Source organism: Phocoena sinus, chromosome 6, assembly GCF_008692025.1.
Source record: "Phocoena sinus isolate mPhoSin1 chromosome 6, mPhoSin1.pri, whole genome shotgun sequence".
NCBI classification, from domain to species: Eukaryota; Metazoa; Chordata; class Mammalia; order Artiodactyla; family Phocoenidae; genus Phocoena; species Phocoena sinus.
In genome coordinates, this window is record NC_045768.1 from 86,439,960 (window position 1) to 86,467,704 (window position 27,745).

The 27,745-nt window shown below is 46.2% G+C and overlaps 1 protein-coding gene across 1 annotated transcript; it reads right to left on the reverse strand.

Moving 5' to 3' along the window:
* Positions 1-683: 683 nt before the first annotated feature.
* Positions 684-25,677, reverse strand: FBP1 (fructose-bisphosphatase 1). Its single transcript, XM_032634846.1, has 7 exons — positions 25,325-25,677; positions 16,628-16,790; positions 13,899-13,991; positions 7,524-7,664; positions 4,426-4,563; positions 2,589-2,708; positions 684-1,012 (listed from the first exon to the last, which is right to left on the reverse strand). Exons 1-7 carry the CDS (start codon positions 25,492-25,494, stop codon positions 821-823), a joined length of 1,017 nt encoding a protein of 338 aa, XP_032490737.1. The 5' UTR covers positions 25,495-25,677; the 3' UTR covers positions 684-820.
* Between the last annotated feature and the right edge of the window lie 2,068 nt (positions 25,678-27,745).

The window sequence follows — 27,745 nt, forward strand, 5'->3', positions numbered from 1 at the left end:
GCCGCGGAGCAGCTGGGCCCGTGAGCCATGGCCACTAAGCCTGCACGTCCGGAGCCTGTGCTCCGCAACGGGAGAGGCCACAACAGTGAGAGGCCCGCGTACCACAAAAAAAAAAAAAAAAAAAAACTTATCACTGAGTAATAACTTAAACCTTCATTTGTGCCTCAGGTGCTTATACCCATGTACAGGAGGCCAATAGGTCCTAGATGGGTACCACCAATAATATATCACTTCTCCAGTTCCCAGGAGGGCTTAAAAGCATTGCTCATGTTGATTCTGCACACCCAGACCTGAACAGACAACACACAGGAGAAGCGATTCATTAACTCCGAGTTTCGTGGCCAGACTGCCTGGGTTCATATCCCAGCTCTGTCGCTCATGGGCTGGTGACCTTGGGCAGATTACCTCACCTCTCGGTCCTCCGTTTCATCAACTGCAAAGTGGGTTATTCACAGTGCCCAATTCATAAGGTTGTTATGAAGATTAAATGAGTTATCTAATGATATATGCATTAGCTGCTATTATTGTTACTGTTATTTGGCACAAAGCAATGACGACTTTTTTTTTTTTAGAAAAAGGAAGAATATGTTTATTTCTCCTCTATCCACTCAAAACATATCGTGACCATCTGTGGCATTACTGAGATAGCATTTTGGTTAGACAGCATAAGGCATTACACAGCATTTGATGGTGAAAATATCCATACTTTTTATTTCTATGTCTAGGAATATCTGATGCACAGTCAGAATCGGGTAGCACCCTGTGAGATCAAAGGTCCAGATAAAAGGCAATTCTGTTTGGCGTGGGCAAGGCCAGCTCTTCATTTGACAGCGTGCTTCTTATATAGCTCCAGGAACTCAGTCACGTCTTCAGGAGACCCCAAGATGATTGGCGCCCTCTGGTGGATGTCAGTGGGAACAATGTCCAACACAGCTTCCTTCCCAGTGGTAGCCAATCCTCCTGCCTTCTCCATGACATAGGCCATGGGGTTACATTCATACAACAGCCTCAACTGGAAAACAAGAGCAGCATTCTCAGAACAGAATAGATTACACAGAAAAGAGATCTGCTTCATAGCAAAATAGTGCAGAGCTGATCAAATTAACTGATACTTTCCCTTACTTTCCATCACGAGGTTGCATCTAAGACCGGATGGTTAATTTAACCATTTGGTTAAATTAAGCCATCCATCAAGAGCCAGCAATAGATTGCCTGATGCAGATGTGAGGCAGACCACCTGGGCTCAGGACCGAATGACATTTTGGCAGAACCGATGTTTCCCTTCTCTTTATAGCACGGAAACTGGACCTAATGAGTGATTCTGTGTGTGTTTTGGATGGATCTTTGCCTATTCTATAAGCATTTAAAAGTCCATGGTAGTGTCTGGCTGCAGACATCTGGAAAGCAGACTGGCTCCTCCAAACAGTATAATATTGTTTGCAACTCTGTACACATTCCTTTTACAATTCTCCTAAGGCTTGAGGGCTGGGATTTAGTATGTTATACATCTTGGAATTTACTTTTAAATATTAACTTTTTTATCGTATGCATTTTCATGCAGTCTGCCTACTGAGTAGACAGCTTTTTGCAGGTGTTTCCTGACTCTATTTCCATACAGGTGTCAGGGTCAGATTTGCAAAACTGAAAAAAAAGATAAAGGAGGAACCTCAATATTTGTGTTAAGGAACAATTTTTTGAGGCATTAGAGAAAAGTGCTATAAAGCAGTCTAATCACATAGGCTGGGATGCCCGTGGTAGGTGGTTATGGTAAGAGTGAATGTTTTAATGTTTTCCGTGAACTGGACGCCACATGCCATACACAGAGATCTGAGCACATCTGAAATACATCCATTTCTAACTATGGGGATTATTCCTATTCCTTCTCTCACATTAAAAATAAAATAAAATAAGAAAAACCTGTCTGTCCTTTGGGAAAAACAAAGGGACAATGCTTGAGAAGGAAACACACTGTCCCTCTGTGTCGAAGAAAAGTGGGTGTCCCTTCTCCAGCATAAGCAAGCACAGCCCACCCCATGGCTTGTAAGAAGGTTGTGGGCATGAGACCAATGCATCAGTTACAGCTTACCTGAAAGCTCCAGGTGTCCCCAGAGATGCTTTCCTTCCCTAGAAAGGTAGCATTTTCTAAGCAGCAAATGTCAGCTCACTAGTCATTTCAATTTTATGCCTTTTGAAAACAATCAAAGAAGACCTCTGTTTGGGATGCATATGTGATTTGCTGCCTTGGTAACGAGGCTGGACTGTTTCATTTCATTTTATGAATGGCATTCATTTTGCCCAAGCCAAACCACGTGTATCCAGTGGAAGCAGAAAGCACTGTTAGTACCCTCTGACCATAGCATCATTACTTATCTCTAGCAATGAAAGGGCTCTCAAGAGATCGTTTTTAGCTGATATCGCCTGGCTTTAACCAGGACAGCCTTTAATCTAGAAAAGAATACGCCACAGACATCCTTGGCACCCTATTGCAGAGCATAACAGCTACCATGACCTTTCTTCCTCAGTCAAATCTCCCAGGCTGCAAATGAAATCCACTGCTTCTCAACCACTCTTCAGGGGATTTTATTTACCTTTCCGTTGGGGCTTTTCTTGTTAGCTGGGTACAAAAAGATCCCTCCGTAGACCAGGGTGCGGTGAACATCAGCCACCATGGAGCCCACGTACCTGGCACCGTAGGGGGCTGAGTTGTCCTACAAGGTTAAGACCAGCAATAGTTAGGGTTACAGAAGAGAGAGCTCTCTTCATGTCCTCTATGCTTATTTGATTCAACAGTCAAACAGAGCACCATCAAGGTGTGTGTTTGGGGCTGTGCTAGGAAATGCGATGAAAATTCTGTCCCCAAGCAGCAGAAAATGGAATAATGGAGACAGCCTCTTACATCTTACAATAACTCAAATTACCTGAGGACGCCCTAAGGAGGGTGTGGTGGATTATGGCTCTGGGGTGGGGCAGGCATTTAGCAGGACCCTGTAGGAGAAGAAAGATTTTGCAGAGCTAAGGAGAGGGGGCAAGCGTGGCGTTTTCATCTCTGCAGGAGCAGGAACTGCCCAGCCAAAGGTGGGGCAACTAGAGAAGCACACTCAGTCTGCCTTGGGCCCTGGGAGGAGGCTGGTGCAGCTGGGGGCGGGAAGGGATCTCTAGGGAAAGGTGGAAGGAGAGATAATAAGGCTGGAGAGAGAGCCTGGGGCCAGCTTGGAGGGCCCTGAATGCCAAACTAACAACATCTGGGCTTCTTCCTCAGAACACAGCAGCCTTCAATGGCATTAAGCAAAAGTGAAAATGAGTGAGGCCCGGTGGGGCTCCCAGGCATGGAGGCCCTTTTGTCCCCCATTTCTTATAGGCAAGACTCCAGCCTCCATGACCTTCCCTGAGTTCCAAAGGGCAGATTCTAACAGTTGCTAATCAAGGGAGGAACGGCCAAGAAACCACCTGAGGTAAGATTAAAGGGACCAGAGAAGCTTGTCAAGATTAGGAAACCACCTGAGACGAGATTAAGGCGGGCAGGCCCTGCTCACACCCTAATCTTGTCAGAGACCCCAGCCTCGAACCACTGTTATATAACCCTCATCAAATCCTCCCAGGGTGGGACATATAGTTTTCTCTTTTTTTTCTTTCTCTTTTCTATAAAACTTTTTAAAAAATATTTATTTATGTATTTATTTATTCTAGCTGCGCCGGGTCTTAGTTGCGACATGCGGGATCTTCACTGTGGCATGCGGGATCTAGTTCCCTGACCAGGGATTGAACACGGGGCCCCTGCAGTGGAAGCGCAGAGTCTTACCCGCTGGACAACCAGGGAAGTCCCTGGGACACAGTGTTTTCGAGGGCAGGAGCCCAGTGTGTCCCCCTTTGACTGGCAAAGCAATAAAGCTATCCTTTTCTACTTCACCAAAAACTCTGTCTCCGAGATTTGATTCGGCACCGGTGTGTACAGAGAGGCCGAGCTTTCAGTAACAAGAGTAGGACAAGATTGGATATTCCTACATAGAACCGTCTCTACAAACAGCCATTTCTTCTCTTCGTGTTCAGTGATTTGTAACCTCTTTAGAGAGATGCCGTGATGGATGCTCTCAGTCTAGAGATGACTGATAGAAATCCTTCAGGTGCCACAGGGCTGGGGCCTGGGGTGCAAGAACCACGTTTCGTACCAACTGGGATCAGGGACCCCAGCAGTGAAGCATGTTTTATTGCCATGACTTCATTCATCTGACGGACTTTACAGTCCTGATTTTCTTCTGCCAAGAGAAAGTGGCAAAGGGGTTGCTGTCTCAGGGCAGAGGTTCCAGTCCCCAGCACAGTGGAATCCACCCGCTTCTGTCCCTGCTGCCTTTCTCTCCAGGGTAGATCATGAATCAACACATAACTCAGGGGCCCTCCCCCAACCCCGGCCCCGCAGCCCTCATTTACTGGGGGGAACTTCTTCCTCTGGACATACTCCGCGACAGCAGGGTCGAAGTCCTTGGTGTAGCCCTCATTGAGGCTGTAGATGCTCCCTTTCTTTTTGATCTTCACATCCCTGTCCACCAAAATGAACTCTCCAATGGCCTGTGAAACAGGAAGGAAAGGTGGAGCCGTGACATCTCCTTCAGGCCTGTGGGAGGGGGTGGCGTGAGGCCTGAGGTCACGTGTGTCCTTCAGCACAAAGAGCTTGGTTTTTATCTTTTTGTGTTTTCAACTGACGTATAATTGACATAGCATTATGTTACTCTCAGGTGTACAACATAATGATTCAATATTTGTAACATTGTGAAATGATTACCAGCAAGGGAGTTTCTCCTTGGCCTGGGACACCCATGCCTTTGGAAAAAAAAAAAAAAATTGGTGCAGACAGGAGGTAGGATATCAGGAGAGATGGGCAGCTGAGTTACAGCAAAGTGTTCATGGCTGCTCTTAGCTTTCCATTTGTTCATTTCTATCTTGATGTCACTTTCCCCGAGCACTGTGAGTTTCGATTCACAGCATATATAGCTTCCGGTGCCTTTGCTCACTGATCTACAGAGTGCTTCTCAGAACTCAGCCTCCCACAAAGTCCCAGTGCTAAGCTGATGCCTTTAAGGCTTAGGTTCTCCAAAGGAGATTCGAGCTTTGGAGTAAGGTGTCACATAACTCCTATAGCTCTGGACTGAGGACTGTTTGGGGCTCCTACGCGTCCCTGATAAGAGAGTGATTGAGGCTCCGCCCATCTGGGGAGGGAGGTTGCTCCATGGAGACAGAGTTAAGAAGGGAGGTCCCACCTTGGACACATCTCTCCCCAGCCACTTATTCCCATAGCAAAGCTTGGTTCCTGCCAATATGGAGCATGTTGGAAGTAGAGAGGAAGTTGGGGAGGGAGAGAGGAGGGTAGGGGGAGAAAAGAGACTAGAATTAACAGTGGTCACTGAAAGGTGTCATTGTGAGTGATTCTTTTCTTTTTTTCTTTTATGGTTTTTTTGGTAAAAGTCTGGAAAATGAAGCCATCACACAACAGGTGCTCATGAAGCCATGCTTTGTGGGCACCCCACCCTGGTACCTGGCCAGAACATCCTAGCTGTGAAGGAGGTTAGTCTCTTGTACGGGAGAAAGAGACTGAAAAGCTTTTCAAACATTAAAGCCTGCTAGAAATGCAAATAAAGCTGTTGTGGTCTTCTTAGCGGAAACTGTCAGCCAAAATGAAAAGAAAGCACTAAGTTGACCCCCACCCTGCAGGCATTCATCAGATCTGGGAGGTCAGCCAGCAGGGGGTAGCGCAGCCTCCAAACACTGAGTGGCTATTAAGTGTGAGGTGGACAAAAGACTATCAAACACACAGAAACTTACTCCCCGACACAAGGTCTGCAATCTGGAAATGAGAAGAGGTTTCATGTTTTCTACATATCCATCAACTGGAAGGTAACAACAGAGAAATTACCAGAAGAATGTCTGGGGAAGCGGTAAACGCCTGCTGAGAGGATAAACCCAAAACATCAGTGATTTCGGAAACTGTACCCTGGGCTCAGAGTGAACTTCGCTCGGGTTCTGCCATTACTTTACCCTGAAATCACCTCCTTTGGAGGCTTAAACTTGTGCTGTTTCCCTACCCTTGTTGATTTATTAAGCTCGGGTGCTTCCAAGGAGGCAAAGTCCAGTTGTGCAAGCGTGCGGGAGACAGAGGCAGCCTACATTCCGATTTATCCCACCCGCCACCCACAAACGTCGAGGCCCCACCACCAGCAACCGGCCCCTCCCAGGATTCTAGCAGCTGACCGTACCTGGTGTTCGGTTTGTCAGCAAAAAGCACCAAATAAATAGTTTCATTAATGTCATCTGAGGACATTTCTAAAACTGAAAGGTATTTATAACCTCAATTCTTTTTCCCTTGGGACACTGGACCAAATGCACAATGAATGTGCCGACCTACGGAAGATGATTCTATGGAGTCCATTTCAATGGTGGGTTTAGTTATGCCAAATACGTAAAGAGACTTCTTTGCTCACTTCATCTGCTCTGTCGAAACTGTCATCTAACAGAATAAATAAAGAAGTCCAATTAATACACATGTGGAAGAAATTATCCACAAATTAAAAATTGTTAATGAATATTTTTCATGGCACCTTGGGCTCCTCTCCATGAGGAATTTGTTTCGTTTTTTGTTTTCTGGCCGAACCACGTGGCTTGTGGGATCTTAGTCTTGTCAGGGACTGAACCTGGGCCCCAGCAGTGAAAGCGCTGAGTCCTAACCACTGGACCACCAGGGAACTCCCGAGGGTGTTTTTCTCTGTAAGTTGGACAGACTAAGGAATTATCTTCATTTCCTTCTTTATTTTCACTTCCTTGAGTTCGTCAAAGCCTTTCAAAACCACAAGGGTTCACTGAAGGTTTGCGTGCACCAGCACATCAAATGAATTTCGGAGCTAATTTTGAAGAAATGAGGTGGGCCACCGCTTCAGCCGGGACACCCATTCACCTCAGGAAAATAAGCTAGTAATGGATAGCGTGGGTGGCAAACAGACCATCTACGGGCCCCATCTGGTCCACAAACGTGTTTTAATTGGCTAGCACAGTGTTTTACACATCCAGAAACATTACATTTTCTAAAAATCCAGTGTTTCTTGAAACACTGGAAGCCTTGGCAAGACTGAGCCGCTATTCCCAAGGAGTAACAACTGACAGACCTCCCCAGTTCCCCAGTGTCCCGCAGCTGCCCTGCCACCACCCTGACCATCCTTTCCCAGCACACTCCACTCATCTGTGTGGCCTGCTCAGCCCAGTGGGCATCTGAGCCAGCTGAGTCACGTCCACTCTAAAGAATTCATCGTGGAAGAAAGACTGCTTATGCTCTGGACAGACACCATTTCTCACCTCGATAATCTTCTCACGGTGGTCCCTCCATCTCCCTTCCCCTCTTCCCCAACCCATCATCTCTGCCCCTTCATGGGCCTCATCTTCCACCTCTAGGTACTGCCTCTCCCCCGCCGCCACACACACACACAATAAACACTCACTCACGGCCACCAGCGAAGCACCCAGCTTCCCCTGGGGTCTCTCACCGGGTCCAGCATGAAGCAGTTGACGCCATTCGCCATGGCCAGGACCAACATGGTGGCACTGCCATAGAGTGCATAGCCAGCAGCCACCAGGTTCCGGCCGGGCTGCAGTGCATCCTTCTCAGAAGGGTCATCAGTTGAAATCTAGGACAAGAAAGAAAACACAACACGTTTTTTGTCGTGTTCTGTTTTGTGGTTCTTTTTTGCAGTTCATCCATTAGCAAGATGCATTATCAAGGTGCTCTCGTAATGAAATAGGGCATCTTCCCAGAGAGCCCTTCCTCCTCACATCAGTAATATCCTGATTATATTACCACAGCGGCCTTCCCACCAAACCCCAAATTTCGTGCATCTGGATCCTTCTTTCCAATCAGGGTCCTCCTCCAATTTTACTAATTTGATATTCCCTCATCTCTCCATTATCACTCAAAAAAAGAGCATGCCTCCTTGCCAGCTCCTACTAATTTAATCTTATTACAGTCATCAATGTCTTCCCCCTGCCTACTCTATCTTTATTTAAACAAATAAAAACTGGGCTGCAGGGCTTCAAGTCTGGTAAGGAAATCAATTTCATGAGCTCCTGCCAGTTGCAGCACATACTCCAGTGAGCACTGTGGTCCATACTCACACACCAAAGAAAGTCTCAGAAATACGGCAACCGAGAATCTCTCTCCAGAGTTGTTACAGTGTAGGGCAAAGGCTTTCCCTTTTTTTGACCATGACCCACAGTAAAAAAAAAAAATACATTTTGCATCACAAACCAGTACCAACACACATGCACCCGCATACACAACTACAAAAATTTAATAAAACGATACTTACATTTAGAACATGACATGTACTCTAATCTCTTCTTTGTTTTTTATTAAAAACACAGCCCACTGGGTCGTGTGACTGTTTGTTCCCTAATACTAAGGAAAGGAAAAACTTAAGGGCATGGCTCCTAATCAATGATTACGAACTGATAATTACCTTCTCAACACTTGACAATTGGCTTCTATGGTTCTCAAAACAGCCTCAAACAAATCTTTCGGCTTGAATTTTCTCTACTTGAATTTAAACAGAAGTGAAAATGGGCAGCTTCTGCCAATTTCATTTATTCTCTCCCCAACCACAGATTCCAGGGGCTGAGAATAAGTAAGGGCATCTATCTATATCATGACACCAGAGATGGAGGTCATCTCAGCAAAAACATTCCTGGTATGGGACTTCCCTGGTGGTCCAGTGGGTAAGACTCCATGCTCCCAATGCAGGAGGTCTGGGTTAGGCCCCTGGTCAGGGAACTAGATCCCTCATGCATGCCGTAACTAAGAGTTCCACATGCTGCAATTAATAGTCCGCATGCCACAGCTAAAGATCTCACGTGTCACAACTAAGACCCAGTGCAGCCTAAATAAATAAATAAATAAATATTTTAAAAAAGAAATACATTCCTGGTCATTTCTTCCTATAACTTTTGAAAGTGTGGTCCAGAGACCATGTACATCAGACTCACTTGAGATGCTTATTTAAAATGCAATTCTGGGGCTGCAGCCTTGACTTACTAAGTCAGACTTTCTAAGGTGGGCCCTGGGAATCTGTATTTTACCATGCACCATAGCTGACTCTTGCACTGAAGCTTAAGAACTACTCATGTAAAAGGAAATGTCACAAAAGTCATTTCTCCCTTTTTTTCCCCTTGTCTCCAATCTTTGTGTTTAACAGTTTTCATCTAGGTGGTTGGTTGCTTGCCTGGCTGGTTGTGTTGGGTCAAATTATTTAATTTAGCTTGGTTTGTATTCACAGGGTAGTGCAGTGCAGTTAAACACAGACTAAACACAGTATCAAAAATTTGAGTTGTTTCTCAAACTCCAAATTTTGCCAGTGTACAACCTTAAAAAAGGAACCAGCTTCCTTCAAAGCCAGTGACATAGTGGGAGGAAAACAGTCAGGCTCTAACCGCTTCCTCTGTCATAACTACTTAACCCGAAAGTGCAGCACAAAATAAGACAAAGACAACATGTAAATAAGTAAGTTGACTGGAAGCCCCTAGGCTTGGAGTAGTCAGTTCTCCACCAAGAAAAGTCTCCCAGAGATTCACCTCATCCAGAACCACCCATGTCTGTCTGCGGCACAAGGATGAACAGCCTTTCCCTGAAACACTGTCACCAAATAATCTCAGCCTTCAACTTCCTTGCATGGAATAAGAAATGGTAACATTATCCACGATCCATATACTCAAAAGAAAGACAAAATAATTCCATCTAGTCATTAATTTGGAGGAATACTTTTCTACCCCGACCCCCTTTCTAATGCATGAATTCCCTCCTCCAAACCCTCAGCAATGAATGCCTTTGTTCCAAGGGAATCCATTACAGTCTCATATGGATGCTCATGGACCAATGTGCATAAAGCACTTGACAAAATTAAAAAGCGTCTGGACCCTACCTTTACTTATCCCAGGCCACCACCTGCTGTAGGTGGTGCTCTGTTTTAACCCACATCACTCCATATAGAGTACGAAAGACACCATGGATTCTGGAGACTTGAGGTGGTGGAGGAGAAAGTCAGGCAGAAGTGGGGTGGGGCTGTCATATCATCAGATGGTCTTCCCTCAGAGCGGCAGCCAAACCCTCCCTAGAAGGTCTCATAGGGCACATGGCAGAGTCTCCAGTAACTCAGCCAATATTGTTCACCTACTATTGTACCAGGCTGCCTAGCAGACAAAAAAATATATAAGAGAAGGTCCCTGCTCTCAAGGCATTTATAATCTGCAGTGAACATCCATGGATTTTGCCTGGCCAGCACCCATCACCCTTCTGCTGATAAATGCACCTTAACCTTCCTCAAAATACTACCCCCCTGGCCCTCAGCTCCAGGAGTGAGCACATGACCCTAGTCTGGCCAATCAGATCACTGCATGCCTCAGGCCATAGTGATTGGTTGAGAGATGGACACATGACCTAAGCCAAGACAATCAGGGCCAATGAGATGATATTCTTGTTGGAATTGTTGGAAAAGAGGTTTGCGTCTTCTGTTTGACTTGCTGAAAGGATTGGATGTGGACCCAGACCTACTGGGAGCCATTTTGCCACCAGAGAGGAGGGAGCAATAGAGACGGAGAGGAAGTGTGTCCCGTTTATGTCATCTGAGTCCTTGAATGCAGCTGTACTACCCACTGGACTTTCTAGTTAACATGAACCAATAATTTTCCTTTCCTTTCCTCCCTCCTTTCCTTCCTCAAGCTAGTCTGATTTGTGATACTCTCTGTTGAATCTTAACACAAAAAACAAGACAAGTAATATTAATAGCTACCATTTATAGAGCACTTTTTATGTGCCAGGCACTATTTTCATTGCCGTTATGCTTAATTTTCAGTATCTCCTCTTTATGGATACGGAAACAAGAGGTTACCTTGCCCAAGGTCCCACAGAGCTAGTAAGCATCAGTGTCAGGAAACCACACTCCATATGGCTATTACATCTCCCTGTGCCCAGTTAAGGGAAGTGAATTGGATTCTGAAGCTTCTAGAGCACTTTTGAAACTCTGCTTTTAGTCGTGGGGACTGGATATTTTTAAAGGGTGTTGAAAATTAGAATGGTATCCAATAGAGGGTGACCACACTAGAGAGGTCGAAAAACCATCTCACATGAAAGATATTCAACTTAAAGAAGATTTAAAAGAAGGGGAGTGGAAGGCAGAAAAGCCATTTCCAAGCATGTAAAAGAGTCTTATTTTCTGATGCTCTAAAAGGCCATATGAGCAACAGGGAGACAGATTTTGACCCAATATTTGGACAAACACTCTAGAATTCTACCTTTTCTTAATGTCTCCAGCCAGAGGTGGGGTGACCCTTCCGAAGGTGCTGTGGCAGGAACTTCGTAGAAACACTGGACCACAGGCCCTAAGAGATCCCTTTGGAGCCTATTTTCAGGCACCATGTGGGCAAGACTGTTTCCGAGTTCCAGTTACCAACTAATGTTATGCCACTGAGCGGGTGCACCAGGGAGCTGAACTCCAGCCCAGATCCAGCTCTACGGAAAGCAGGAAAGGTCTCCGTTAAAGCATCAGACGGTCAATATTTATGCCCCATAAATCCTCAAACAATCAATAAGGCTTTTGAAAACTGAAGTGACTTAAAGGGAATGTGACACTCAACACCTCTTTCGGTCTTTTAAGAGAGTCACTTCAGGTCTATTGAGAAGAGTGTGGAGACTCATTGTTGAGTTGTTCTAGCATTTGTAATTCGAGTTGCTGTTGCAGGCTGTTTTGATTTTTTTTTTTAGTTGATAGCCAGTGTCAGTTTTCTAGGTTTTTTTTTCCTTAAAAAGAGTCTTTAGGGGCTTCCCTGGTGGCGCAGTGGTTGAGAGTCCGCCTGCTGATGCAGGGGACATGGGTTCGTGCCCCGGTCCGGGAGGGTCCCACGTGCCGTGGAGTGGCTGGGCCTGTGAGCCATGGCTGCTGAGCCTGCCCATTTGGAGCCTGTGCTCCGCAACGGGAGGGGCCGCAGCGGTGAGAGGCCCGTGTACTGCAAAAAAAAAAAAAAAAAAAAAAAAAAAAGAGTCTTTATTTGGGGGGTTAAGGTGGAAACTGGGGCTGGCAAACATTAGTGTTGCTTTAGCTCTGGTTGGGTCATTACCAGAAGTCTTCCTCTACATGAAGAATTTTGCTGCAAAGTTCTCTTGCTATACTATATAGATCTGATAACTTGCAGGTAAAATTACATGCCTCCTTGTCTATAACAAGAATGGGATGTTTCATGGTATGACTTGGAAAACAGATGAATTACTTTGCCTTTGTCTTTCTGGTATGAGTATTAGAACCTCCAGTTACTCACACTGATCTGCCTCCCGGCCAAGACAAACACAAGATACATTTCAATGAGGAAAGAGAACTGTCCCATGGCGGTCCTACTTCCCATGTTTGAAAGGAGATTATGTGCAATAGTAGACAACAAGTCACTTTGAAAAACAAAGCACAAATTGCGGTCTCGCTTCTTAAGTTATGGCCTCTGTATCCCAGAATAGGAAAGTTGGAGGAACCTCAGAGGTTGGCTGAACTAGCCACCTCGTCCATTAAGATGAAGGAAAGGGCTCAGCCTCAAAGGCATCTGTGAGGTTTTATTTCTAAAATAAACAAGAAGGCTGAAGCCAAGATGACATATTTTAGATTCCATCATTTTTTATGATGGACCCGTGGCTATTCATTCTATTTTCACTTGTATATATTTGAATGCACTTCCACCAAACCGCCCCCCTCCACCCCCAAACACACACACACACACACACACACACACACACACTTAAAGTAAGAGAAGGGAAGAGAGACTTTTGAGGTAGAGTTACCTGCTCAGGTCACCCAAGTAGAAAAGACCCAGGGCAGGAGCCTGGATCCCCTCACTGTACCAGTGTGCTTTCTATAATTTATAGCAGAGTCAGCAAACCCTTTCCATAAACCAACAGATAGTAAATATTCTAGGCTCTACTGTCACACAGTCTTTATCAAAATCACTTAACCCTGCCTGTGCAGTGCAAAATCAGGGAGAGGCAACATAGTAGACAAGTGAGCTGACCATATGGCATTAAAACTTTATGGAGGGCTTCCCTGGTGGCGCAGTGGTTGAGAGTCCGCCTGCCGATGCAGGGGACACGGGTTCGTGCCCCGGTGTGGGAGGATCCCACATGCCGCGGAGCGGCTGGGCCCGTGAGCCATGGCCACTGAGCCTGCGCGTCCGGAGCCTGTTGCTCCGCAACGGGAGAGGCCACAACAGTGAGAGGCCCGCGTACCGCAAAAAAAAAAAAAAAAAAAAAAAACTTTATGGAGAGTGAAAATTAAATTTCATATAAATGTCACAGGTCATGAAATATTATTCTTTAGATTTTCCTTTTAGCTATTCAAAAATTCAAAAGAGTTATTTTTTGCTCACAGGCCATAACAATCAGGCAATGAGCTGGATTTGGCCCAGGGAGACCATAGGTTGCAGACCCCTGATTTAGAGGATTTAAAGGACAATTTTGATATAAGTACTCTGGATTGTTGTCACACTCTCGCCATTCTCAGTTCACATAGCTACATCATTGCAGCTACCCTACACTGTCTCTTTTGTTTTTAATTTTATTTTCTGTCACAAAAGGAAGCAAGGTACAGTTAAAAGAGTGAAATATCTTTCTCTTCCCACCCACCTTTAACTACATTTTCTTTTAACAACCTAATAGATTTTCACTATGCAGTTAAGGCAGAACTTAAAAAGTCAGAACTTGACATATAAACCTATTCCAAGCCTCACAAGGTTTCATGATGTACATTCTGGCTGTGCCACCAATAGTGAAACAGGACTGGATGTTCAACCTTAACTCTCCTTTTGGTCCCAAACCAGGAGCTTGATCCATTACATTTTACCTTTCTGTAGATGCCAAAGATGGTGCCAATGGATACAAGGCAGTCGATGTTGGAAGATCCATCAAGAGGATCAAAACAGACCACATATTTACCCTGAGCAAAAAAAAAAAAGAAGACACAACTTTACACTTAAAATGAACACATTGGGACTTCCCTTGTGGCGCAGTGGTTAAGAATCCGCCTGCCAATGCAGGGGACATGGGTTTGATCCCCGGTCCGGGAAGATCCCACATGCCATGGAGCAACTAAGCCTGTGCGCCACAACTACTGAGCCTGTGTGCTGCAACTACTGAAGTCCGCGCACCTAGAGCCCATGCTCCGCAACAAGCAAAGCCACTGCAATGAGAAGCCTGTGCACTGCAACAAAGAGCAGCCACTGCTCGCTGCAACTAGAGAAAGCCTGCGCACAGCAACAAAGACCCAATGCAGCCAAAAAAGAAAAAAAAAAAAAAGAACACATTGTAACGAAATAAAGAGTATACACTAAGGGGTTAAAAGAGGGAATCCAGGCGAAAATTCAAGAAATGTGTCTTATTTATACTCTGTCAGGGAAGGTATGAGGTGGTATACAGAGTGAAAATAACAAGAAATATATATAAAAAGATCATTAGGGGCTTCCCTGGTGGCGCAGTGGTTGAGAGTCTGCCTGCCGATGCAGGGGACACAGGTTCGTGCCCCGGTCCGGGAGGATCCCACATGCCGCGGAGCGGCTGGGCCCGTGAGCCATGGCCGCTGAGCCGGCGTGTCCGGAGCCTGTGCTCCACAACGGGAGAGGCCACAGCAGTGAGAGGCCCGCGTACCGAAAAAAAAAAAAAAAAAAAAAAAAGATCATTAGGCAGAGGAAACACAACTTAGAATAGGAGGCATAGATATAGATGAAGGCGAGGAATACAGATAATTAAGTAATAATTTCCTATATCATTGATTTGAATGAATCATAATTTTGGTTGGAGTTTCCTGGCAGTCAAAGGAAGAAGAGAAACAAAACTTTATTCATAAGGGCAAAACACAATATCGTAGGTGAAGCAAAGACAGCATTAAGATCTCTAAGAGGGCTTCCTTGGTGGCCTGGTGGTTGGGAGTCCGCCTGCCGATGCAGGGGACGCGGGTTCGTGCCCCGGTCCAGGAGGGTCCCACGTGCCACGGGGCGGCTGGGCCCGTGAGCCGTGGCCGCTGGGCCTGCGCATCCGGAGCCTGTGCTCCACAATGGGAGGGGCCACAGCGGTGAGAGGCCCGCGTACCGAAAAAAAAAAAAAAAAAAAAAAAAGAATGATGTAAAACAAGTTAATCAGATGTGGCTTCCCATCCCTCTTATAAAGGTCAGACTGGACATCAGGCAGTCTCTTTAAATTCATCTTCTGATTGATTTTCTTCTCATCCTGCTCCTTCATGTTCCCAGTTCATCTCAAACAGGGAAAGATAGTAACCCATCTCAAATGGGTTTTTTTTTGTTATTATTATTACATGAATTTTGTTGTTCAGTGAAAGCTGGATATACTCTTTCATTCACTTTTTCAACAATAATTTTTTGTTGATCCCCTACAATGCTGTGCTAGAGGCTGGGATACAAAGAATATAATTCATTCTCTACCCTCAAGAATCAATCAGACCGTAACTGAGCAGGACCCTACAGGGCTTTCTTAAGACAGATTCCCCCCACCCCAATGTCCTCTGCCTGCCTCTTGTCTGTAGAAAAACTTTAGCCAAAGAATAAGTTTAACCAGAGAAGTGAGAAAATGAAAAAACAAAGGAAAACAATCAAGACAAAATAATATTAGTTTAGTCATTAAACAAACTCGGGAGCCTTTAGTTCCTCCTCATGGGGTATAGATAATATTCTGAGCCATATCCTTTAAGCTGTTTTGCAGATACTGAATCCCCCACAGGTGGAAGAAGTTAACTACATGATGACCAGACTAGAAATGACAAAAGCTCCTCCATCTTACACAGTTCTTTTTAAGAATTGGCCTCAAGGAGATGGGAACAAACTGACCCTGGAGTTGAAGATTAGCTGTACTTAATTAAAAACAATCAAGATGACACTGATCAGACCACCACATGGCCAATTTCAAGATGATTATCAGAGCTAACTGTGCTGTTCTGCATGTAGCCCCCTCCCTCTGCTTATACACCCCTGAAACTGCCCTTGAAAAACTCTTGCCCCCCAGATCGGCAACAGGGAGTTGGTTCTTTGGGACATGAGTCTACCTTCTCCCCAGGATTGCTGGCTTCCTCAATAAGGCTATCTTTCCTTTTACCCAACACTTGTCTCTCAGTATTGGATTCTTGGGCATCCTGGGTTCGGTAACAAGATTAATAGGATTCCAATGCATGAATCACTGATATGAACAGCTTAGATTGGCAGGAAGGTTGGTTATGAAGGTTGGGAACTGGGTGGATGGAAGGACGTAGTTAACAGAGCCAGACTTTGAAGAGCCTTGAACATGACAATAAAAAGAAGTGGAGATGAGTTATGAGTATATTTGAGTCTCTCCCACGTATGAGCACGCAGGAGAGATGATAACGGCGTGGACTGTGGTAGAAGTGTAGATAGGAGAGGACAGTTTGAGATATGGCAGTTAAGTGGAATCTGTGAAATGATGACTGATGGTTCAGGAGGGATCTAGGCTGTGTCTTAGGAATCCAGCTTCGCTGAACAAGTGGAGTCCTTTATGAAGCCAGAAAGAAAAAGGATTCCATTAAAATCCTTAGTACTGTAGCAGACCCACCCTTTTCTCAGGTTCTACTATTATGGCGTGTTTATCTTCTTCCGACACAAGAACACAGGTAGCAAAAGATGACTTTAACACATTAATAACCAGGTCATTGGAGAGGACATCCAGCTTCTTCACTTGATCACCCGTCACGTTGGTAGAGCCAGCAATTCCATAGCTACAGGGAAGAAAAGATACAAAAATATAAGCCATGACCACCAGAATATGTCAATGCATCTATAAACTCACTCAAAGAGGGCATTTGGTAAGATTTAGAAGAAAGGAAAGGAGACACATGGTTTGGGAGAAATAGAATGAGAAACGTGGTCATCCATCTGGATTGGCTCCTGGAGGGAAGGAGATATTGTCGTTCACCTGTCCAGTGCCTATCATGGTACCCAGCACACCTTTGTGGTTAAATCGATGTTTCTCAAGCTTTTTTTTCATTATGGCCCCTAAGGAGGTTTCTTTTCCCCTAACACACTCCCCCATGAAATTTTAATATTGCAGATAAAGTGTGTATCTGTTTATGCACCGTATGTACATATATTTCACACCCAAAAAGATTGATTTTTTTTCACCTGCCCCAAGAACCAATTTTCACTCCCAAATGCATGAGCTAATGCATAATGAATCAGTTGACAGACACAGCAAGCAAAGAAACCTTCTGGATGGGAAGGAGCCTGAGAGGGAAACTAAGCCAAGGGATCTATGGTTTTATAGCTGATGAGACCCTAAAAGAAAAGAAATATTGACAGATCCCACTACCCCGTTTTATAGAGAAGGATGCTCACTCCAAGACACCAGTGGGCTTCCCTAAACTGGAGCAGCAGAGCAGAGGTGAGAAGCTCACTTTGACTTCCAAGCCGGGCCTCTCCTCATGGCACCTCACTGCCTCTGGCAGGAGTCCTAGGGGCTGAAGGGATTGGGAAGTCTGGAGTCCTTACTTTATTTTCAAGGTATCTGCAAGTCAGCAATTGTGGAGCTTCCAGAATCCAAGTGGCTGGTCCAAAATGGAGCCTAGTTTGTTAGAATGAAGGAAGAGGAGGGTTGTCATAGCCTGGGGTTGAGTAAGAACACTGAAAGATGGGGAAATGTTTTAGAAGAAGGATGCACTGAACAAGATAAGAGACTGGATGTGGGAAGGGAAAGAGTAGGAGCATTGAAGATACCACAAAGCAGCTGAGAATGGGAAAGAAGGGGTACCATGGAACCCCTGGCTGAGATAGCTGGGGGCACTTGCCCGGGGACTGATTGTCATGGCATTCACTGCTCAACTCCTGAAAATGCATTTTCCCTAAACATAACTTGCATGTCTCTTGCTGGACAAAACTGAGCCAACACCAGAAACTGTCTGAACCCAAACGGTTTGCCTGGCCTGACTCTCCAGGAGGTAACTCCAGTTAGCATCAAGCCCATTCTCCAGTGTTGCCTCTTTCAGCATCGTTACCTCGCCCACCTGGAAAACAGCGTCTTGTCCCTCCAGCCCTCCTCCCACTTCTTTTCATCATGTCACTCCTGTTTCACGAGTAGGAGACGAAGGGATCTATCAGACTTGCAGCTGGGTTTTCCCTTCTCTTTCCACATAGTCTCTTTCTCATTTCAATTGTGAGGCCGACACTGATGAAGAAAGAAGGCAGCCGAATTCAGGATGGAACTAGGGCTTGGCAGGGGCCAACAACTCAATGGCCTGCATCTTCCTCAATGGCCCTGCTGGCACCCACTGGCTCTCCTTCCTAGACCAACACTTCCACCATTAAAGTCACTACTAACTTCAGGAGGGTGAATAACGCTGATGGAAAAGAACATGGGCTTCGTGGCAGAGACCTGGCTCAGCCCTCAGCTCTGCAAGTCCCCTGCTCTCTCCGAGTCCTCCTTCTCGATCATGACCATGGAGGGTAATGATGCTTCATGGGGCTGTTGGAGGATTATACACTTATCACACATACACAAAGGGTTTAGCACAGCCCTTCACGCCTCATGTTAAGTCCCTTGTTTGCTCTCTAAAGGAAGCACTCTTTAGGGATCTGCAATACTGTGGGAGGGGAGGGGGCTCTCAAGATCCCCCAGGCTTCATCATCTTCGTGTTGGCATGGTTGTTTAATCTGTACTTCCATGAGGATGAGGACAGAGGGTATGTTTTCCTCCACTGTGTCCCAACTTCCAGCACACAGTAGGCCCTCTAGTAATACTCGCTGAAAAGCATCCGCTGAAGAGAAGGGAAACCCAAGCCTGAAGGAATAAGTATAGGAGCGGCACCTTGGAGTGTGGAGGAAGCCACTGGCACAGTCCCCAGAGGGACCAGCCTATGGGAACAGTTCCAGGGAGCCCTGGGAGGCTGGGACAGCTGGACAAGGCACTGAGGCAGGCAGGGGAAAAGCCTACTTTACACTTTGTTCTGGGTATCTGGCTCAGCGAGATAGGTGAAGAACAGTCAGGCCTCGGTTCCTCTTACTCAAAAGCTTCCTAGAGGCCTGTGTGAGTCATCATTTATTCCACAAATATCTATTGTCCCCACTGTGCTGAGTGCTGGGGTTACAGTGCTGGGCAAGATGGATGAGATCCCTGCCCTCATGGAGCTTATATTCTAGTGAGTGAGGCAAACAAGAACCAAGCAAGTGCTTTTGAATGAATAAGATCATGTTGGATAGTGACGGGTGCTCTAATAAAATGAAACAAGATGCTGGGGGATGGCAGGGCAAGGGGTTTAGATGGTCAAGGAAGGTCTCACTGCAAAGGAGCAGTTCCAGCTGAAGGATACTTTGAATGTTTTTCAAACGAAAATGAAGCTATAACAAAGCCTTAAAAGAGCCCAAATAAGCCAGCCAGTAATGATTCCAAAGAACAGCTCTGGGTCAGTAATTTATCCAAAGGAACAGGGAATTTGTTTTTCACATATTTCCAAATGGGAGGAGTCACTCTGTGCACATTTATATAAGTAACTTTTTTTTTTTTTTTTTTTTTTTTTTTTTTTTTTGCTGTACGCGGGCCTCTCACCGCTGCGGCCCCTCCCTTTGCGGAGCACAGGCTCCAGACGCACAGGTTCAGCGGCCATGGCTCACGGGCCCAGCCGCTCCGCGGCATGTGGGATCTTCCCGGACCGGGGCACAAACCCGTGTCCCCTGAATTGGAAGGCGGACTCTCAACCACTGCGCCACCAGGGAAGCCCTGGCCAGTATTTTTAAATCCTTAGATATTTGGACTAAATATTAGCATGGTTTTTCAAATTTGCATACGGTTTCTACAGCCATTTCACAGCCATAAAATCTGTAATTAATGATGGTCAGGGGAAAGGCTCCTTTAACATTTCTGAAGCAGATCCCTAGACACAAGGACCGGAGCCAGGGCCACACTTAGGGAAGAACTTTCGATGACTTCCTTGATTTGCTAACTAACTAGACCTTTTCCTTCTGACGTCAGCATGGCAGTGTAAAGCAGGCCACCCTTTAGATAGCATGCACGAGAGCCAAGTGGAAGAGCTCATTTTTAGAAGAAGGGAGGCGGATTATTATTTAATCCTTATCACTGAAGTTGAAGGTAACATGACTTGTTACTGATTGATTCTGAAGTAAATGACCAACCATTCACCCACCCCAGAACATCCAAAGGTCGGATGAGAAATACAGTCCACCCTCGGTATCCTGGGTTCTGCATCTGCGAATTTCCCCCCGTAGTTAGTTGAATCCGAGATCACGCAGGGCGGACTGTACTCAGCCATTTTACCTAAAGGACTTAAGCATTCGCGATTTTGGTATCTGTTGGGTGTTCTGGAACCGATCCCTGGTGGATACCTAGGGACGACTATACATTGAAGAAGAGGTGTCAACCAGAGCAGCTTCAAAGGCCACAAGTCCCAAGGTTCGCTTGAGTTCATGCCAGCCCCAAGTGAGCAAATAGGATGGTATGTGGCTGGCTCTGCTTTTGGTGTGGAAAGGAAGTTACAATTCCTTTTTGGTAACATGGAGATGATAATTCAAGAATATAAGATACATATGATAAAATTTCCAGAAGTTTAAGATTGTTAACTCTGCAAACTTGAAGATAAGCTCAAGTATGTGTTAACTGACCTGTAATTCCAAAATTAAAACTGAAGTTATTATTTTCTTCCACCAAACAACAGAAGTGACTTCATATTTATAAGAAAGTTTTCCCGATGTCACGTGAGCATGATGGGAAGTTTCCGGTAACCAATCTGAGGGAGCAAAGTCATCTTAATATATAATATTCTAGCCTGGAATATATCCCTGTTGAAATGCATGTGGGCAACTACTAAGGAATGAAAAGCAGAATATAGGCTATCTGTTTTCTAGAAACAAAAAGCTTCAACCTAGGAAAACAATGATGACAGTATCAATTGAATGAACTCAGTTCCTCCGCATACAACTCTTTGAGGATTAAAAAAAAAGTTGTCTCCATCTTACAGGTGGGGAAGCTGAGGCTCAGAGATGTTACGTCAATTGCCTAAATCCTCACAGAAGTTAAATAGCAGAGGCAGGAATTTGAGCCCAGCTCCACCTCTCTCCAAAATGTGCTCTTAGGGCGTCCCTGGTGGCGCAGTGGTTGAGAGTCCGCCTGCCGATGCAGGGGACACGGGTTCGTGCCCCGGTCCGGGAAGATCCCACATGCCGCGGAGCGGCTGGGCCCGTGAGCCATGGTCGCTGAGCCTGCGCGTCCGGAGCCTGTGCTCCGCAACGGGAGAGGCCACAACAGTGAGAGGCCCGCGTACCGCAAAAAAAAAAAAAAAAAAAAAAAAAAAAGTGCTCTTAAAAGCCTTGCCTGTTCCCGTTCTGCTAAACCGGGTCCTAATTTTCTTCTCCTCTTCCTCTTGCCTGAGGGTGAATGTGCCAAAGTCCAGTGGCCTAATCTTCAGTCAGCTCTTCACACCCAAATTCCAGACTGTCGCAACTAACTGCAGCCTGGGCAACATCCCCAGCTGTATGGCCCTCTAACACCTCGAGTTCCGCATCACCAAAATGTCAGCCTCATCTTCTTACCCTTCTCCAGCCTCTAAAACTCAGCTCCTCCTTTGGAATTCTGGGTTTTGGGGGGGTTCTTTGTTTTTTCGGTTTTGTTTGTTTTTGTTTTTTAATAGCACAGCCCTGCTCTCAGGATTCTTTGAGAACCTCCCTTGCTGTCCTTCTCCCCCATCCCCACCCAGACTTCTCCCAGGTCCTCCCCCTCTTCCCCTCTAATCCCCTAGCTCTGAATGCTGCTTTCCTCAGCTCTCCGGAGCCTCTTCAGTTGGTGCTCCACATGTCCTAGCTTTCTCTCTTTTAACTCTATACTTCCAGCCATAACTGCCCCAGATGAATCTCCATTCATTCCACCACCCCGTTCAGAAACCTGTACCGGGCTTCCCTGGTGGCACAGTGGTTGAGAGTCCGCCTGCCGATGCAGGGGACACGGGATCGTGCCCCGGTCCGGGAAGATCCCACATGCCGCGGAGCGCCTGGGCCCGTGAGCCATGGTCGCTGGGCCTGCACGTCTGGAGCCTGTGCTCCACAATGGGAGAGGCCACAACAGTGAGAGGCCTGCAAAAAAAAGAAAAAAAAGAAAAAAGAAAAAAACAAAACCTGTACCTCTCCCCTTTGCTTATCCCCCCAAATATAAAGTATTCACCCTTGCCATTTGATGTTCCCCCAATGCACCCACAATTCAACACCCGCAAATGCCGCACCACCACATTACTTGAAGTAGTCCAGGCTTCAGTCAAACTGAATAAGCAACTTTTCCGGCAACATCTTCCTACTTTGTACATTTCCTCACACAATGGCCCAGCCTAAAATGCTCTCCAGCCATCAAGCCCATGACCATCTTTTCCTGACCATTGCAAATGCCTGTGTTGATACTCCACAGTCCTCTGCATCCAAATCATATTTTTGGTACCTCTAGGAAAGTATCTTTCAGATCTCTATTGTTTTATAATTCTATACTTGTACTATTTTTCCTACAGCATAAGCTCTGTATCATTCTCATCTCTCAGTCTCTTCTAGAACTAAAGAGACAGAGAGAGAGAGAGAGAGAGAGAGAGAGAGAGAGAGAGAGAGAGCGAGAGAGCTCTCCAGGCTCTACGTTTAAACTCCTGATGTGTCCCTAACGAGGAGTCATGGCTGAGCTCCATAAACTGTTTCCGCAAGGCTCCTGCAATCAGCAATCATCTTGTCCCTCTGGCTAGATGCCCTTCTAGGGCAAGTCATCAGCACTAACAAGTTATTTGCAGGCATGCTGGCCTTTTCATCCAGGATATCGAAGTCATGAGTGTAATCTGGAGGCCTAGGTTAAGATCTTGTCTTATTGCCCCCTGCTCAACTACATGTGATACTGAGACAGTCAAACTTATTTTCCCACAGGAGTACTTAATGTCCTCCTCTGTCAGCCACCCACATGGCCATGCATCAACACCCATTTCACAGGTACAATGCTGTTTGAAATAGTCAAAGACCAGTGGCATGCCCAAACATATGGGAGATGTCAAATAGCTCATGACATGTCCATGCAATGGAACACAATGCAGCGATTAAAAAGGATGAGGTGGATTTACATGACCTAACACTGAAGGATGTTGGATATATATTGTTGAATAATGAAAGCAAACTGCAGAAGAATACATTAAGTGTGATTCCATTCTGTTTGCTATTTACAAAGAGTCATATGGAAATATGTATCCATGTGTAAATTTATATTAATATAAAGAAGTATCTAGTATAACTGACTCACTTTGCTGTATACCCAAAAACACAACACTGTAAATCAACTATACTCCAATTTAAAAAAAAAGACATAAAAAAAAGAAGTATCTAGTAAAATAACCAGTAAATTATGAATAGTGGATACCCCAGGGAATGGGTAGAGGTGGGTTTCGCTTTTCCCGTTGTGTTCTTCTGAGTGGTTTGAATGTTTTTTGAGTGCAACTTATTAAGGAATTTATAATTATAGCAACAACAATATTTTTTAACCTGGTATTTACAGGTACCTAGTGTAAAAATATACATAATTTATATAGCCAACATTAGCACCCTTTGTCCAGGTCCCACTATCAAAATCCCACTACCTGAGGTCCCACTATCTGACATTACTTAAAAGGTGGGAAAGATGCACCTCAAAGCAGATCTTGTGTTTCTGAGTCTCTTTGGGGTTGTGAAAGGTGCTGACACATTTTAAAATAATACAAAAAATGACAAGCACTCTTTTTGAAGAAGCTCCCTGGTTTTCAAAGGCAGATAAAGCTGTTAGGACACTTTTACTTATTGTAAATTAAATTTGAAGTAAGATTTTAATTGAGTGTGTTTCCTAAAGCACAGCCTCCTAAGAAATGTATTAAGAGGGACCATAGGTGAAATAGTAATGGAATCACCACCTTCCTAACGTAGTGTCCCAATCGGTCTCCCAGCAAGTGCCATCCCTGCTTGACATCTGAAAATAAATGTGATGATACACTCCTTCCTTAACAGTTAGCTCGGATAGGTTGGGAGTTTGGGATTGACATGTACACACTGCTATATTTAAAATAGATAGCCAACAAGGACCTACTGTACAACACAGAGAACTCTGCTCAATACTCTGTAATAACCTAAATGGGAAAAGAATTTGAAAAAGAATAGATACATGTATAACTGACTCACTTTGCTGTACACCTGAAACTATTACAACATTGTTAATCAACTATACTCCAATATAAAATAAAAAAAATAAAAAAAAAAAGAGTTAGCTCTACCAAGCCATACTGTGGGGCCAAAGGCAAAGAGCTGACCAGAAAAGGAAACTAGGTTACAGGGGTTATACTTTTTCAGATCAGCTAAGAGCACCGTGCACAATGTTTAAGGTGTTCCTAAGTGTGGGAAGTATTCGGAAGAAGTGTGGGCAATCTGAAAACCCAGGCACCCTTCAGCTATACTGAGGACCAGTCTAAACATGAAATGCTCGTGCACACCAGGCTAAATCAAAGGGCACTTGTGTTACTTACAACAAGCCACACAAGAAGGTACTCTCTGAATCCCCGTGTCCTATGATTGCTTTGCTAAACACAATGTGATCTGCGGACCAGCAGTCTCAGCACCACCTACCACAGAAGAACGTCTTAGAAATACAGCATCTCAAGCCCCACTCCAGACCTCCTGCCGCCCTGTGCACACCAGCACTGCCGCCCCTGAAAGCTCTGGACAGAGGGCCTCCTCGCAGTGGGGGTTCCACTCACTGCTCCTAACAGGATTTGTCTAGGGTCAAGGAGATACTGAATTAGAAACCTGACTTGGGACCCCAATTCCAAAGGGAGTGAAGGAGGTCAAAGAAAAGAAAGGGAAAGGAAGGCACCTGGGCCAGCACTTGCCTGTATGAGGATAGGACGGGAATGGCAGTCAGGCCAGGTGCCCACCTGGCCAGCCAATTTCATCAGGAGGAAGCCAGAGGGGTGCTAAGGCAGGCTGCTCAGCCCAGGGGAGCAGGCTGCAGGATGGATGCAGCTGTGGACTGTGAGACAGGCCCCTAGGTGGGAAGCTTAATGGAAGGGGGAACTAGGCTTGAGTGCGGCTTGAGCTTCTGCAGAGGGGCAGAGAGAGAGGGAGGGAGGGAGAGAGAGAGAGAGTCCCAGATGTCAGACAGAGAGACTGACAGCAGGGGCAGAGGATCAGACATCGGACTGTTCGGCAGATTCCCTGCCAGAGAAAGAGGACGCGGCCAAGGTGAGGGGTCCGGGGGTACAGAGGCCTGACTCACAGGTGCGCGATGCCCGCCTTGCGCACAGCGGTGGAGATGGCTTTGACCGCGGTGCAGAGCGAGTTGAGCAGTTGGGTCATCTCGCCCGTGCCGCGGGCCTTCCTGCCCTCCTCCATGACGAAGCGGGTCAGGGTGACGATATTGGTGTCGAAGGCCGCCTGGTCCGTCATGCTGTGGCCGGGCTGCTGAGCGCTGGGCGACAGGTGCAGGCCGCGGGACGCGGTGGAACGCGGCTGGAGCGCAGACCGACGGAGGGTCAGCACCGCTCGGAGTGGGCCCGGTCCCAGCGGGGTGTCCCGCGGAGCCTATAGGCGCGGGCCACCGCCCTCCGCCCACAGGAACACCTCCGCGCCCCGGCCCCGCCCCTCCAACTGCAGCCCCGCCCACTCCGCCCTCCACCCCCACCCCCCCGTCCGGGATCCTTGTCCAGTCTCAGTTCCTCCAACAGCGGGGCTGTCCCCTCCCCCGCGGCCCACTGCCACCTCCGGTTCCTCCGCTGTCGCCGCGCCACGCCTCCTCAAAGCACGGCCACTGGCGTGGTGGAGTGCTGCTCCGGGCCACCTACATGGTCTTTTTCAGTCCCCACAACGACCCTGCCACAGAGTTGCAATCATGATTTTCCCCCCAAGATATAAAACGTAAGTTGGGAAGGGTAAGTGTGGTGCTCAGTGCAGCGCTGCAGCCCAGCTGCTCCCGGGTTCCGGCTGGAGGCTCTAACCGCTGCGGTTCCCTCCCCCACCGTGGCCACCTGCCATCTGCTCCCTGCCCTCTGTCCACCCCTGCTTGGCCTGTCACCTGGCTCTTCTGACCAACTTCAGAAGATGTGGATTCCCTTGTTCCTTACCTGTCTGATGGCCCGGCTTTGGTTCCTTAATTCAGGCCTTTTCTCAAGATTCCTGTAATTTGAGAGCTCTTGGGGACCTTCCTTTCCAACAACTGCATTTTGTAGAGAAAACAGTCACAGGCACAGGAAAGTGTCTCCTGGATACCATACTGAGGACAGGGGCTCCGAGGCCACATCTTGACTGCTTTGTAGGCACATTGCTGCAGTCCTAAGGCAGTTCATACACTGATTCATAGAACATTTATTGAGCACTTACTGTTAGTGAGACAGTGCTTTGAGAACTATCCCCTGTCTCCTTGTCACAAGTAACAAATGCTTCTGTTTAATCAAAGTACTTGGTGTGGGGACTTCCCTGGTGGCATAGTGGATAAGACTCCATGCTCCCAGTGCAGGGAGCCTGGGTTCCATCCCTGGTCAGGGAACTAGATCCCACATGCATGCCGCAGCTAAAGAGTTCTCATGCCGCACTCAAGACCCAGTGCAACTATATATATACATTTTTTTTTCTAAGTACTTGGTGTGTTCATTGGCTAAGCACCCCAAAAGATGGACCTATTGAGTCCAGTACAATTTCTGGCAACTCTGGTAGGACGTGTGCCCTGACCAGGGACAAGGGGAGCCGGCCACACTGGCGTGAAGTAGACTTATTCGCTTCTGGTATTGGTCAGATCATCCGGGTTCTCTTGGTCAAACATTGTTCTTCTGGGCATCAATTGGTTCAGAGACTGCTCGCCCCCTGGATCTCTGTGGGCAAAGTGGTCACGCAAACGACTCTGTTCAGTGTTCAGTGCTAGTGTTATCGAGTCCAAGCTCGCTCTGCTCGCCTAATGACAGGCCAGTGAATCAGAGAAGAGCTGTTGAGGCAGGGAATACGACTTTATTTGGAAAGATGGCAGACTAGTGTCGCTGAAAAACCGTCTTATCAGGGTTTGGATGCCAGTTTCTTTTATAGCACAGAGAAGGGGAGGAGATGGGGAAGTAAAGTAAAAAGGCCGTAAGTTTTGCAAATATCCCCTAAAATGGCCAGCCTCAGGGAGGGGATGTGTTAATTTCTTCTTTCTTGCAGCCATCCACAGGTGGGCGGGGTCAGATTGTCTCCCTGTGAGCTGAACAGAGGCACTTTAGTTTAACATTCAGGCAGAGGGGCAGGGTTCCCTGAGGCAGGCCATTATGTATGATTATAATAACAAAAACAACGAAAAGCAAAGGTTAAAGTCAAAGAAACAGATCGAACATGGAATCTGATTGATTTAGCTCTTCCATGTTACATCAGCAGACTTCAGAGGGTGTGTAGAATTCAGGACCGGTGCTATAATAGGTGGGGATATCAGCATAGCCTCACTTTTGATGAAAGCAGAATTTGAGAAACACACAACTGGGCTTGGGTATTTGATTTCACCCTGGATTTGAGTCCAGGGGTTCTGATTTTTATAACTGGGAGGTTGCATTCCTGCCTGTAAGCAACCACAGGTCTCTGTGAGTGGGAACTCCATTCCTACTATTCTGGAAGGTTGCATTCCTTCCTGTGGGAAACTAGAGACCTCTGGGTTTAGAAGCCACCTTTTCTGTGACTGGAG

What these genes read in the sequence shown, in the direction of transcription:
- FBP1 (XM_032634846.1), bottom strand. Translation starts at nt 25,494, where the DNA reads ATGACGGACCAGGCGGCCTTCGACACCAATATCGTCACCCTGACCCGC. An exon ending in AAGGCGGGCATCGCGCACCT is followed by an intron (nt 16,791 to 25,324) that starts GTGAGTCAGGCC and finishes TCTTCCCTGTAG; the next exon opens with CTATGGAATTGCTGGCTCTA. An exon ending in AGAGGAAGAAGTTCCCCCCA is followed by an intron (nt 2,709 to 4,425) that starts GTAAATGAGGGC and finishes TTAACCTTGTAG; the next exon opens with GACAACTCAGCCCCCTACGG.